The 14,288-nt window shown below is 40.7% G+C and overlaps 1 protein-coding gene across 1 annotated transcript in view; it reads left to right on the top strand.

Annotated features, from left to right (window-relative positions):
- The window catches only part of il1rapl1b (interleukin 1 receptor accessory protein-like 1b), a 142,578-nt gene that overhangs the window by 61,080 nt on the left and 67,210 nt on the right, over nt 1–14,288 (top strand). Inside the window, exons 5-6 of the mRNA XM_048172702.1 lie at nt 4,683–4,869; nt 5,859–6,012. Of these exons, the coding sequence (XP_048028659.1) occupies nt 4,683–4,869; nt 5,859–6,012 (341 nt within the window). The remainder of the gene's footprint in view (nt 1–4,682; nt 4,870–5,858; nt 6,013–14,288) is intronic.

The following is a 14,288-nucleotide window of genomic DNA, read 5'->3' as shown; positions in this document are numbered from 1 at the left end:
GGCAGTGGAAATTATAAATTGCATTAGTTTAAACAGTCACCGGAACATTTGAATAGTTAATAAAGTTGAAAAGTCAGAAACAAGCATTAGAAAGCGACACAGAGAAGCAGGTGTTGATGTGTTCGTGGAGTTGTAGAGAGAGAACAGGCTCTAACTTCACACTGAATCGAGAGCGGAAGGATACCGGCAGACCGGAGAGGCAGGCAGAAGGAGGCATTATGGGTAAACACTAGCTCCAGCTCGTAGTTAATCAGCCGGCCTCGGCGCTGTGACACATGAGTTATGCGTCGGTCCGAATTGTGTCTCCTCCACTCCCAGCAGAGCCTGACCTTCCTCTGGGTCATAAATAATACAGCGCTCATAAAATAGTGATTTAAAGAAACGCTGTAGCGAACAACGACCGGCCGCAGCACATCTTCAGACAGACGTCGCTCATGGGACAGCGTTTCCTATGATATCCAGCGCTGCTGGTGCAGGTGAATTTCATGAACATTTTCCACGAGAATGCTCAGTTCTATGTGTTTTAGTAGAGAAATGAACTGCATGCTGTGTTACAGATGTGAAACGCTGCTGAATGTGGCACTGATGGAGCTAAAATACATCTGGCATCTTTTTGGCATCATGCAGAACGACCATTTGAAAATATGATCTGCGCTAGATGTTAGATCTTGATCAGAGTGGCTAGCTGTGAGTTACTGTCACCATCACTTGAGATGAAGTTTGTGTCTTTGATTTATGTGCTAGTGTACTTCTAAAAGTCGAGTGACTGAACTTCTTGCGGGCATTACACCAGTCTGTACTGCTGAACTTTACACATGTCCTAACCTACTGAGCCGTAAATCTACTCTCCGATTGGCTGTGTTTTGTGATTGTTGCGTTACGCTTCCTTTTTTACATTCATGTGACAGACAAATCGCTTGTTGCATCACACCTGGTTAGGACACCGTGTTAAAAGAGGCAAACGCTCATGTTCTGTAGGCGTTCAGAGGGAATATTAATTTAACCATTGATTTAACCAATGCAAGCTTCCGTATTCCCACATAAGAGCTGCCTTCATCCCACTAATTAACTGTGAAAAATTCTCCTCCAAGGACCTTAATACTTCCAACAATGAATCAAACATGATCATACATTTACTCAAAATGCCATTAATTATAAACTGACCCAATTTTTAGTGGATTCGCTGATATTCTTACCTTATGTTCAGATGAGCAAATCTACATGTAATGATATAAAAATTCCATTTGACTTTTCTGCTAGTGAGTACAGAGGCAGTTTATTCACTTGTTTTTAGTCATATAGAGCTACAATGCAGATTGTTTCAATTTGTCTAATCAAGTGCAAATAGCAAAATGTATATAAAATGTATATATTAATACATACATATATTTATGTATACAATTCTATTTTGTACTTTTACACTATTTAATTAATGTTCTATTTATTAAAGTCCCCCTGTGGAGAAAATCAAGGTTTTTTTTTATGTTGTTCATTTGTCTATATCTGGTGTTTTTAATATGCTTTAAGACAAATCATGTGCAAATTCATAAGTGTCACAGATCCCTTGTCTCCTGAACTCCATTTCCCATGATCCTCCTGTTTCCACTCACTTCCCTCGTCATCTCCCCATCTTCACCTGGACTTAATCATCATCACTGCCTTTATAATGGACTCACTCCCTGTCCGTTCTCTGTTGTGTTAAGCGTGTTTATCTCTCCTTCGTTTGATTAAAGTACCCTTATTGTGGATTACCGAGTACTGCCTCTTCCATACAGCACCACACGTGACAATAAGGCAACACCATTGTTGAGTATTTTCTCTTTAAAACTACAGTAAACCAAAGACAGTCTCAAACCAGCGGTTTCTGATGTCACAAACCAGCCAAATCACGTCAACGTGCCGGCAGGCTTTAGCATATAACTGACCGCGCAAGGGAATCTCAAAAGAAGATTATCATGGTATATTTTTCTGTTGATATGAAAAATCGAGTAGATTTAGCAATATGTTGGATGTTTATGTATGTTATGATGTTATGATGAACTATATGTCGTTCTCCACTGATGTTTTGAGCTGTTAAAGTATCTGTAAGGATAGGCTACTGATCGTTAGAAGGCAGCTGTGTGACTCGTGAATGTGAACATGGTTTGTGTAACAACACATTATTAGCTGTTTGATAACACAGTCAAGCAAAACGCTAATCATATTAATTACCGTTATGTGTCCGACGTTGTAAAAAGCGATACCAATGTGCAGCGTTTACCTCAGTAAGTTGACCGAGTGGATCTCGTCTGAGCTTGTGCGAGTGAGTGGAGGCGGGGCTAATTAGCATATTAATAGTAAATGAGGCAAGGGTGTAAAGTGACATTCAAGCTATTTTAAGGCATTAAGAATTTTTTTCAAAGGAAAAAAAATTATATATGTAATTTTGGTGATCAAAGATGAGTTTTAAGGAATAAAATTATTGACTACAGGTGGACTTTAAAACCATGCATAAAACCATGTATAAAAAAAAGCAGTAACAATTTAAACAATATATTTTATTTGTGAACTGATGTTTAGCTGTTCTTTTTACAGTCAACTTATTTTCATCAGTCATCAAGTTTAGTAAACACTGGTCAAAGATACAAAAATGTAGGATACCTTTAATTTCCCCAAGCTGATTGCTCACTAAAACCCCACACAGCCATCATGTTTTCAGTCCATTTCAAGTTTGATTTTGATGTGACATAAAGCAGTGATATCTAAGTCCTTCCATTAACACCATCATTTTTTTCGTTCAGGCCGATTCACAAACGCGCACAAAAACAAGTGGTGGGATTTATCGCACAAACCAATCATATCCAATCATAACCGATCATATCCAATCATAGCGCGATGGAAGCATTCCCTCCTCTCATGTGACTTCCCTCCATTCATTCTCAATTACCCCCCACTGCTCGCATTAGGGGGTCTGTTAAAACTCACTGGGTCCAGGGGAGGCAAGAGAGATGTGGACTCCCGCTGTAACTTTACCTGCTGGACAGTGTTACTTTAGAAAAACGAGTTAATGTCACATTTTGTAATATTTGCGTTGTTATATTTTTGTAATATTGATGATTTTTTGAGGAGAGACTGCCTCCCTTGCCTCCTTAGAGGAAACGCCCCTGACGCCCTGTTGCACGTTTTTGATCAGATTGGAGGTGTTGAGAGTCCAGGGAAGATCCTCAGAGATTTGGACACTTACAGGAACTTGAGGCTAGTCACATGCTCCACTTCGGCCCTATCAATGTAGATGGGAGTGTATGTGTGGCCCTTCCTAGTCCGCCATTTATGATTCAGATGAAGAGAATGAGCTTTCATTTAGCAGCCTCAACAAACGAATATATGTAATCTCAGTCACACAGCCGGATCAAATCTGAGGATCTACTCAGGACTAAGTTTCATAACACTCATAAACTCCTACAGATCACAGTCCATGTAAGTGTGTACCATCATTCCCGAGCTGAACGCCATTTCCTTTCACAGGCAGTCAGGTTAGAGAGCACCAATAAACACACACACACACAATGGCCCGTTTAGCTCTTGAATGGGATCTGTCGAGTCTCCAGCACTTCTGTTTCACAGCAAGATGTTTAGAGAAGTATTAAGGATAAAGACGTGTCGTCCATCGATCACTCATCCGTTCTCAGACCCAATCGTTCGTTTCCCGTATCAGAGCCGGTCAGAATATTTAACAGCACTAGACTCGAGGGAACTCATTTGCACAGGTGTGTCCATCTGTCTGATAATCTCACGTCATGTTGAATTTGCATCTCTGTCTCATAAAATCCCCCACTTAAGCTGACAGCACACTTAATGGCTTGAGCCGGGCTGTAGCTGCGACGGCGTTTTCATCCAGTTCACACTTTGACTGAATGTGTTTTTTAGCATTCTAATTAAGTTTATTTATTTAATTTAAATCACTTTAAGTCATGCTGAGGCCTCCTGCGTGATGTTGATGTTTTCAGACTGACCACATTCACTTTTCATTAATCATTGTTACTCGTTGTATTTGTAGACTCTGATTTTGTCCACCTGTCTTCCGATGTCCTGTATATAAAGGGGAGCTGTGTTCAGTGTTACAGGAACAGTGCTGTATCATTTCACCAGAGAATCAAGCCGCAGACTAATTACAAGACGCTGTTTTAAAACCGGAGGTTGGGATAACATATTGTGGAGGGATGTTAAGCTTTAGTTTTCGTTCTCTGGGTTCTCAAAGTCTCCGTTCACCGTTCGAGTCAGCACTTTTTGTCCTTTCTTCTCTCCGTTCTGCATTGTGTTGTTTCTTCTGTTTGGGGAGTTGTTTTCCAATAAATTCAATTGTGGCAGTAGGAGGCGTCCGCTGAGAGCGCCATTCAACAAACCTGAAAAATGGTCTGCTGGCTCTCTGCTCTCATTTCTGCTGATCTGAGATGTCCTGTACCGAAGACAAGCAAAGAAACAATTGCTGAGAATGATGTGAGAACACGACCGACCCTTTTAACTCAGCGTTTAGTGCGTCAGTCCTGTAAAGACGCGTTTCAACGATTTCTGAGAGGTTACACTCGCCTCTCTCCTGCTGATCGAAATGAAAGAACGAACATTTGATTCCCTTTTCCGGTGTGACTGAAAGCCCGTGCGTAGTGTGAAGCTTGTTGATCGTGTTGGTTTTGTGTGTTTTGCAGGAACTCCACGTACTGTATGAAAGTGTCGATGTCGCTCACGGTGGCCGAGAACAACTCGGGTCTCTGTTACAACTCCAAGATGAGGTACTTTGAGAAGGCCGAGTTGAGTAAGAGCAAAGACATCCTCTGTCCTGACATAGATGACTACACACAGTCCGGAAAAGACCCAGAGATCACCTGGTACAAGGTACGATCACGTCCTGTATTCACACCATTGTTCAAACACGTTAGTTTAGGTGTCGTTTATTTTTCCTGTAAAACTCTTCAGTTTGTTTCCATCCCATCATCTTCATCTCCATCTCACCAAAATCACGCTTCAGAGTTGGACATAGAAGCTATTAGGCAGAAAACAGACCTTTCATCAATCCTGAAGTCCTGAGGCAAAGAAGATGAGATGGAGAAAATGGAGAGAGTTGTGCGAGTTGGTCAGTTTCTGCCAGCCGTGAGACGACACTAGCACTAATTCATCTGAAGTAGATGAGTGTCAAATTAAACGTCTGCTGCACTTTAGTTTCCGGCTAAATTGAATCAAAGACAGATGATCTCTGTGGACATTCGAGCAGGAAACATGACCGGATTTAGTTAGCGTGAAAGTAAACCGCTTCATCCTGCACGGTTTGAGCGATGAACCGCAGCATGAGCAGTCTGATTCTCCAACAAACGACTCATTTGATCTGGTTCTTTAAATGAATCATGTTTATATCAGTTTTTATACTGTGGCTACTTATAAATTGAGATAATTGACCTGCTTGCAAAGATGTTTCGTTTACAGCTCCTGAATAATTTCCTCCTTCTTTCAAAAACATTTTTCATATTTTGTAGTGTTACTGACAATTAAAAACCCTTCATCTTTGTCAGTTATGTCTTTGCTGACATTAAGACTGGTTAACTGCTTCATCTTCTCATGGTTCACTGCTTTGATAATGAACTCATCTGCTCATCTACATGGAAAATAATAAGTGGTAAATAAATGATTGACAGGCATTTTGGCAGGCGTTGCCAAGGCAACAATTCATAGATGAAATTCTAGCTGTTGTCACAACATTGTCAAGTGTGAAATCAGTAATGGTGCAGTCTGTTGACAGCATTGAAAGCCGCCCACTTATTTATTAACGTGTCATTCCAATGAAATGAGATCACAGCCGCATTAAACACCGGATCTGTTTATGGATGTAGGAATGCCGGCCGAAACACTGGAGACAGAGCATCGTCAGGAAGGCGGATGTGCTCTCCATCAAAGACGTGCGGGAAGATGACATTGGAAATTACACGTGCGAATTACAGTTTGGGAGTTTTGTGGTGAGGAGGACCACTGATCTGTCCGTCACAGGTAAGATGTTCTTCCAAACCAGGGCTGTCCAGTCCTGCTCCTGGAGGGCCGGCGTTCTGCAGAGGGTCGACCTTAAATGAACACACCTGGACCAGCTAGTCAGTGTCTTCAGGATCATGTCCAGGTGGATCTGAACTCTGCAGGGACGAGGTCCTCCGGGAGCAGGACTGGACACTGCTGTTCTCAGAGATTTTAACGAATGTTACACCTGTCCTATAGTTTGGATCCGATCTGAAATGATATGCATGTGAAATTAATGAATGTGTTTTGATGGATTGTGCGCGTTAGGGTTACAGTCTTGATGGCAGCATGAGAAATCAGCCCTAGATCTGATCCTGCATTGCTGAGGCTGCCATGACCTTCATGTAGTCTGATATTAAGCTGAACAGGAAGTGCTCGTGCACAGCAGGAAATGGCGTTACGAGCGTCAGCTTGGCTGCTCTTCAAAAGTCCACCGATCAGTTTATTTCGTTGACTTTCAGGCTCGGCTGATAAAGGACACACACGTCCTTCCTGCTGTTTTGAGTTTAGAAAAAGAAATTCGGTTCAAGTGTGAATTTGAATTGAATTGGTCACAACACACAGGAAGTTGAATTGGAATAATTCAGAGATGCAGATGATGCATTCTGGGAAATGGAGTGATCCTTCATTTATTCAGTATATTACTGTATACAGATTCAGATTGCAGTTACTTCAGGAATTGAATCAGCGTTGATAAGGCGTTCCCAGTTCAGTTACGGTGCTGGAAACAGTCTTCTGTGGAAGACGGTGAAGCTAAAGGTTGATGGTCCATCTTTTGATCATCTTTCACTGTCAGCTGTCGTTGAATTCCCGGCCCGTCTGGAGGTTCTGTCTGTGTTCCTGAGTCACTCTCTCTGTTTCAGTTCATGGTGCTTTACTAGCATGACAAATATTTTTACATGCGTATTGCTAAAGCATTGGCAGTGTTGCTGCATGCAGTTAAAACAGTTAACATGAGAATAGTCCAAAGCATAAACATGCATTAAGAAAGAAAATAAAACAGTGTCACTGACAAAGAAATATAAAATGGATGACATTAAAGAATGTGATTACAAGTAGATTAAATAAAAGTCATTCTATTAATGCGATGATGGGAAAGAGCATTGATGAAGCGTGTTGGAGACACAGTGACAGACGGACACATGCACATTCCCTCTGAGAGACCAGCAGCTTCTCACTGTTTGACAAAGACTCAAAATTCTGATGTGTTTGTTTCATTTTGTGGCAGCCATGTTTTCCTGTGTTTGCCCGTCTCTATAGAGAGCCGCTGTCCTGCTGAGTTTAGCTCCATCCCTAATCAAACACGCCTGGAAAATCTCACCAAAGTCTTCAGGATTACTTGACAATTACAGACAGGAGTGTTTGATTAGGGCTGGAGGGAAACTCCATCGTGATGTTGTGTCTCTGTTGTGAGTTTGCGTTCAGAACCTGCTCAAGTTACTCTCCGTGTTTTATCTGAGCACTGATATTCTGTCATTTTGTTTTGTTTAGGGTCAGAAATCATTGGCTCTAACCGAATGAATGAGGTAATTGTGTTTCGTTTGTGCTGTAGTTTGGATGAATCGAATGGGTCAGTGTTGTTGGTGTGATGGTGGTCAGGAGATGTTAATGAAGCAGCTGAGACAGGATCAGAGCTCTCGGAAAGGCACACGCTCATCTTCTTTATATTTATTTTTGAACACCATATGATACTAAGCATGCTTTTTTTTTTTTCGTGTAGAATCTGCCTAACATTACCTATTATGCAGAAATATTTCAACTTCAGCTTGTTAAAGGATTGACTTTAGTTCACCCAAAAATTTAAATTGTCATCATTTACTCATGTGACCTCATGTCGTTCCAAACCCGTAAGACTTTCGTTCATCTTTGCAACACAAATGAAGATATTTTTAATCAAATCTGAGTGATTTCTGTCCCTCCACTGACAGACAGCTGGGCAACCATCACTTTGATGCTTCAAAAGTTCATATAGAGATCGTAAAACTAATCCATATGAATTGAACAGTTTAGTCCAAACTTTCTGAAGACACTCGATTTATATGATGAACAGATTGAAATTAGGCTTTTATTCACATATAAACATTCATCACCGCACACATCAGTTATGGTAAGTTTGAACCAATGAAGTTTGTCAAGCATGTTCGGTTGAGCTTATGATTACGTTTGCTGACGCTGATCAGTGTTTAAATGTGAATAAAAGATGATGGAGGGCAGATCGTTCAGGCGAATTCTGACGTAAACAATGGACAATATCTAAATATTTCATGGATTTAACGCTTTTGTGGACAAAAAGTGCTGTTTGATGATCTTCAATGGACGCTTGTCATGGACATTTTACCAAAGTGCGACGGATTGGATTCATCTCGCAATCGTTATTTCATACTTGGGTAAAGTTGGTTTTATATTCGCACATTCGGACTTCTGATAAATTCAGACTTTCCAATAAATGTGCGATAAATTAATGTTTGCAAATTTTAAGCAGCGACATGATATTGACAACCAACGATTGTCAAACTTACAACATTTTTCACAGTCGATCAAAATAGGCAAGTATTGTTTTAATGGCATATTTACTTGTGAATGTCCACTGAATGTCCAATGTAGTGTGATTAACAAGGCTATTGAATACGGATGTCCGAATGTGCGAATATAAAACCAACTTTACCCAAGTTTATTTCATTGCAAAGGTATGAAGTCCCGTTTTGATTTTGCATGTTGTCATTTGCACTCCTGACACAAATCGTACATCATAAAACAGAAATTAAACCCTTAGAACATTCAAATGATGTTTATTTTGCTACCATGCTTAATATTTTTAGACAGTATTCTATATAGTAAATGTAAACCATGGTAAACTAAGAGGTTAATATGCTCTTGTACTACATATTAAAGGGGACCTATTATGCAAAATGTGGGGGTTCATGTCCGTCACTCCTTCTGACCTGATGGTCTGTGTCTCTCTTGTTGTGTTTCTAATACTTCAGTTACCCAGACTGCATCTGATTTCATGCCGCCCTGTTGGAAGGAAAGCTGTTTTTGTGGTTGGGATCATGTAGGCATCAGCACCTGCTGGTAGATGCTGTAACTACACCATCTGTGGGCAACAAGCATCTTTCTCTATTGACAGACATTCAGAAGTGTCTGTATTTGGAACTTTTTTGCCTGCATATTGCAAGGTGAAAGCACATCATGTGCTCGTTGAGTCCCGCGTTCACAGACCCTTGAACTGTTGTTCAGCATAGAGGATCCTCTGTGTTCATTCGTCACTGTTTTCCAAACAGCCAGATTCAGCTCATTAATATGCATCACTTAAAAAAGGCTAATCTACTTCCTATAGGACATCAGTGTAAGATCCTCGTCCTGGTGCCCGACTAATGAAAACAGATGATTATACTTATTGAGTTTGTGTCATGGATTTTGCCCTTGTGTGTCTCACAGTAAGTGCTTAAAAACATGTTCCCGAATGGAGGGTAGAGATGGATTCATTTTTCTTTTACAGAAAGAGATGGAAATCTTCAGGCATGTGATGAACTCCCTCTGGACCTTCATAAAAACTCCATATTAATTGCAGCACAAAACTCTAATATCCAATTGCAAGTTTATTGCAATTATTGTATTCTAAATTATGTTCTTCACAATATGAACACTATCTTCTAGCCTAATTCTGATGTCAAAGCTTTGAAAGATTGACATTTTGAATAAATGCTTTTTTCTGTGGAACCTGCAGACAGAACATGTTATTTAGTCATGGTCAGTATACTTTATTTTCTCATCAGGAGATTCATATTTGTACAACTCTTTAATTCTGGATCTTTAATCTGGTTTGGGAAGCATCATAACAGTGCTGATATTTAGTATAACCTCTTGCCTGTGCTCGTCCAGAACTGCTCGGAATGGGATTCTGCCACCATGTAAAACCAGGAGAAGAGCCGGAGTGGAGTGGAAAGCTCTCACTCCTCTCCTCTCATATACCCTGATCCTGAAACGCTGATTGGGTTTCCTTTGAAACCATTCTATTTTGTGGAGAAAAATATAAAATAAATGTAAAATTACAAGCTGCTATAAATGAGCTGTTAGGGTTGGGAGATTATCACCGAAGTTTCACACTGGTGATCTGAATATCTGCACGGCTGCGATCACCTCTGCTGATCACAGATCTGTATGAGTTTTACGTGTGTTTCTCACTGACCAGGATAGGCAGGTGTTGGTCCCAGTGGGAGTTACTCGGATGGTACAGAGAGTAAATGAGGCACTTGCTTCCACAAATGTTTTTTTTTTGAGCCATAAATTCCATGTGACGGATCGTTCAGTATGTGAGATCTCGTGGCTCTGATATATTCCTTGAGAAATGTAGCTTCATGCTCCTGGTTTATTTCTCCTATCTGTGATAGTGATAATGCAGTTTTGGAATTATTTTATAATGCGTTAGGAAGTGAGTGGGTTACTATTGGGATTTTTCCAGAGAAATATGGATCTGCAGATCCTGCAGCTCAGAGAGGATTCTCTTCAGATGAGCCGTTATATAACAGCGCCGCACGTCACACCGGAGAGCTGGAAGAAAGATCCGGCTCATCCTGTGCAGGTAAACATCCGAGTACACGGCAGTGTCCGTCATTTCTGCCGTTTCATTCTGCGGGTCACTCTGAATATCACATGAAAGGTGGGGGGAGGGGCTTAATTATTCACTTAATTGAGTAAAATGAGTGTGTGCCGAGGGCTCAGCGGTCTGAAGAAACGGCTCTGTTTCAGGCAGCGGTTTGGAGGAAACAAGTGAACGCTGAAGCATTTGAGTGTGTTTGTGCAGGCGGAGCGGAGACATATTTCCCCATCCCCTCTCTCTCTCCAGGAACAGTGAAGCTCATCCCACATCAAAATCAATATTTAATGTCAACATTTTATTATGATTTTTTTCTCTTGTGCTTTTCTAATATGAGCTCAGATGATTCAGTGCTCACTTTGTGTGTGATATTAGTGTGCGTTGTGTTGTTTGTGGCGCCCCACGTCACCTGTCAGCTGAACTTCAGAGCTGTCACTCAAACTGCTGTCGTCGTAGCAACAGAGTGGAAAATAATGAGAGATATTCCTACCTTATGGTTCCTGTACTGCCATATCACATGTGAGAGAGAGGGAGGGAGGAAAAGTGAGGGAAATGAAGAGAACAGCTGCAGTACAAAGAGGGAGAGAAACAAACGACGCAGAGAGAAGAAAAATACGGCTAAAGTGAGAGGGAGAGAGAGAGAGCGTTTGGATATGGAGTCAAATTAATGCCTTAAAGTTTTGCACAAAAATAAAGTTTTGCAAAACACAAAAAAGAATTGAGCAATAAAAAAATGTTTTGCAAACAAAAATAAAGAATTGCAAAGGAAAAATAAAGTATTGAGCGGAAAAAAATAAGTTTTGCAAGCAAAAATAATAAATTGCAAAATAAAATAACGTAGTGCAAAAATAAAAATATAATCAATTACAAAAATCAATGACAGCTGTAATCCTATTTTATCTTTGCCACATATTTTTCATGCTCAAACCTACTAAATCATTTGCAACGCTCATTTTATTCTGCGTTTCAGTCAAGCGTGCGCTCACGATACCGGTTTTCTTTTGCGCTGCACTTTTCTGTGCGGTTCTCTTTATGGCACTGGTTTGACGTGGGGGTGGAGTCAAGAAACGGGGGCACGCCCCCGCGAAACACGTCATCGGCAGGAGACGCAGATCGCAACAGAACAGGGCAGCGTTTCCCAAAAGCATCGTAAGCTTAAGTTGATCGTAGCTCCATTGGTTTCAATGGAGCTACGATCAACTTAAGCTTACGATGCTTTTGGGAAACGCTACCCAGATCAGATCAAGCATAGAGACAGAGCGCATTTATTATAATCTGAAAACCACGCCCACCGGGGGAAAAACAATCCAACCGTCTCCATTGACTTTGTATTGCGTGAGGCTGCCTTCTTGTCTTTTCTGACTCATTACAAAAAACAGAACAATGCCTAAAAGCTGCTGTGTGACAAGGTGTACAGCTAACAAGCTAAGAAATACGTTTTTATAAGCAGTCGACCCCAAAAAACGAATGTTTAAGGACACAAAAGTGGATACAGGCAGTGAGACAGAGCGCAACGGGTCATATTACTATAAGAAATGCATTGGAGGGGGTCGTAATCGGCGACAACATATGCTAAACAAACCAACAAAAACAAACCATTCATTATTTTTAACCATGTCAAAGAATTATTTCACCTGTCGCCGATTACGTTCCCCTCCAATGTATTTCGCGGGGGCGTGCCCCCGTTTCTTGACTCCACCCCCACGTCAAACCAGTGCCATAAAGAGATCCGCACAGAACAGTGCAGCGCAAAAGAAAACCGGTATCGTGAGCGCACGCTTGACTGAAACGCAGAATAAAATGAGCGTTGCAAATGATTTAGTAGGTTTGAGCATGAAAAATATGTGGCAAAGATAAAATAGGATTACAGCTGTCATTGATTTTTGTAATTGATTATATTTTTGATTATATATTATATTTTTTAAAACTTATTTTTTTTCCGCTCAATATTTTATTTTCCTTTGCAATTCTTTATTTTTGTTTGCAAAACATTTTTTTATAGCTCAATTCTTTATTTTTGTGCAAAACTTTAAGGCATTAATTTGACTCCATATTTGGAGTATTCAGCATGATGGATGGCCATGTGATCAACGCCAGCGATCTGTCATGTGGCTCATTTTCATAAATACGTTACTGATGGAGTCGCTCATCCGGCGGCAGCTCTCTTTACAGGGTTAAACGCCGGCGACCCTCTTCATACACAACACCACTCCACATTTCTCTCTGTCGTCTCATCAGGACGTTTACATGAAGCTACGGCAGGCTTTATGTGCTTGAGCTGCAGTCATCATCTCTCTATCCATGTGCACGTGACGCCTAATTGAATATTTGAAGGATTAAATGCAGTCGCAGTCCGTTAACATGTTCTGTATATACTGGGTTATCAGACTGATACGATTTCAGTGGAACTAAAGCATTTATGTGACTTTGTCAAATGTAGTGCACCAGTCTGACTGAAATGTCCACAGAGTTCACCTGTTAAATCTGACTGGATAAATCGACTCAATCGCAACACATGGAAATGAGCTTAGGAGTTGTTATTTTCCTGTTGATCACCGTAAAGCTGCTTTGAAACAATCTGTATTGTAAAAAGCGTTATGAAAATAAAGATGATTTGACTTGACAAACCTTTTTCCACAAGAATTTGCATAAATTTAGCGATCGAGTTTCACGGGGTGCTGATCAGATTATTTCAGACTGAACCACCCATGGCCTGCCTTTATATCTCTCTCTCTCACACACACACACACACACACACACGCTCTCTGAGAGCTTCTCCATCAGTGCTTGGTGTCAGACAGGGAGATTTCGATGTCCCTCTGATCAAACACACCAACTACACGTCTCACCAGTGGCGGCTGGCCAATAGAGGGCGCTAGGGCGCCGCCCTCCCTGAACCACACACGCAAAATAATAATCATATAAATTATTTAAATGTATATTTGTATGATGTAATATATTAGAAAATCATCTGTGGAAAATATTTTTTTTCACAATCACCATATGTCCTCTCTGTGTGCACCACTCAATTTCAGCTGAGGGGCAATCGAGAAATCGCCCAAAGGAGGCGGGTCTTTGTAGAATTTAGTCAAATACCTATTCAATATATAAATATATTCAAGATGTGACATAAAATTTAGCCAACCAGCGTCCTCAATTCTTATCTGCAATGGGCGATTTTTTTGTCGCCCCCAAACTGCTCAAATGAGGGCTTGGCCAGTAGTGGCGCGATTCAATCATAGACTCAATGCATTCTCTTTGGGTTCTGGGAGGGCTCGCACTAACGTGCTTTCGTCATCATACGTAACCTTAACTTGTGCTGCGATTGGTGGACACAAACATACTTCTATTAATTTTTTTTTTTTATGCTGAAGTGACATCCAGTAATTTCCTCAGTGCATTATTTACACTTCACAGATATATTCTCCATCTGCAAATGTTAGAAAGTCGAGAAAATATTTCCATTTTGCAGTCAGTCGTGGACGAGCCTTCAGCAAGCACAAACTTTCGTGAACGAGCGCCGCCGCGCGCATGCGCGCCAAACAGACGGAGTTCAATATGAGTAAAACACATTTTGCTAAAAATATTTGTAGTTGAAAATTCGTTTTTGTTGGCGAACATAATTATGCCATATGTAGAATTTCGAAAATACAACTAA

Source organism: Megalobrama amblycephala, linkage group LG21, assembly GCF_018812025.1.
Source record: "Megalobrama amblycephala isolate DHTTF-2021 linkage group LG21, ASM1881202v1, whole genome shotgun sequence".
Taxonomy (NCBI): Eukaryota; Metazoa; Chordata; class Actinopteri; order Cypriniformes; family Xenocyprididae; genus Megalobrama; species Megalobrama amblycephala.
Note: the sequence above shows the minus strand (reverse complement) of the source record. Positions and strands in the feature narration are given on the sequence as shown.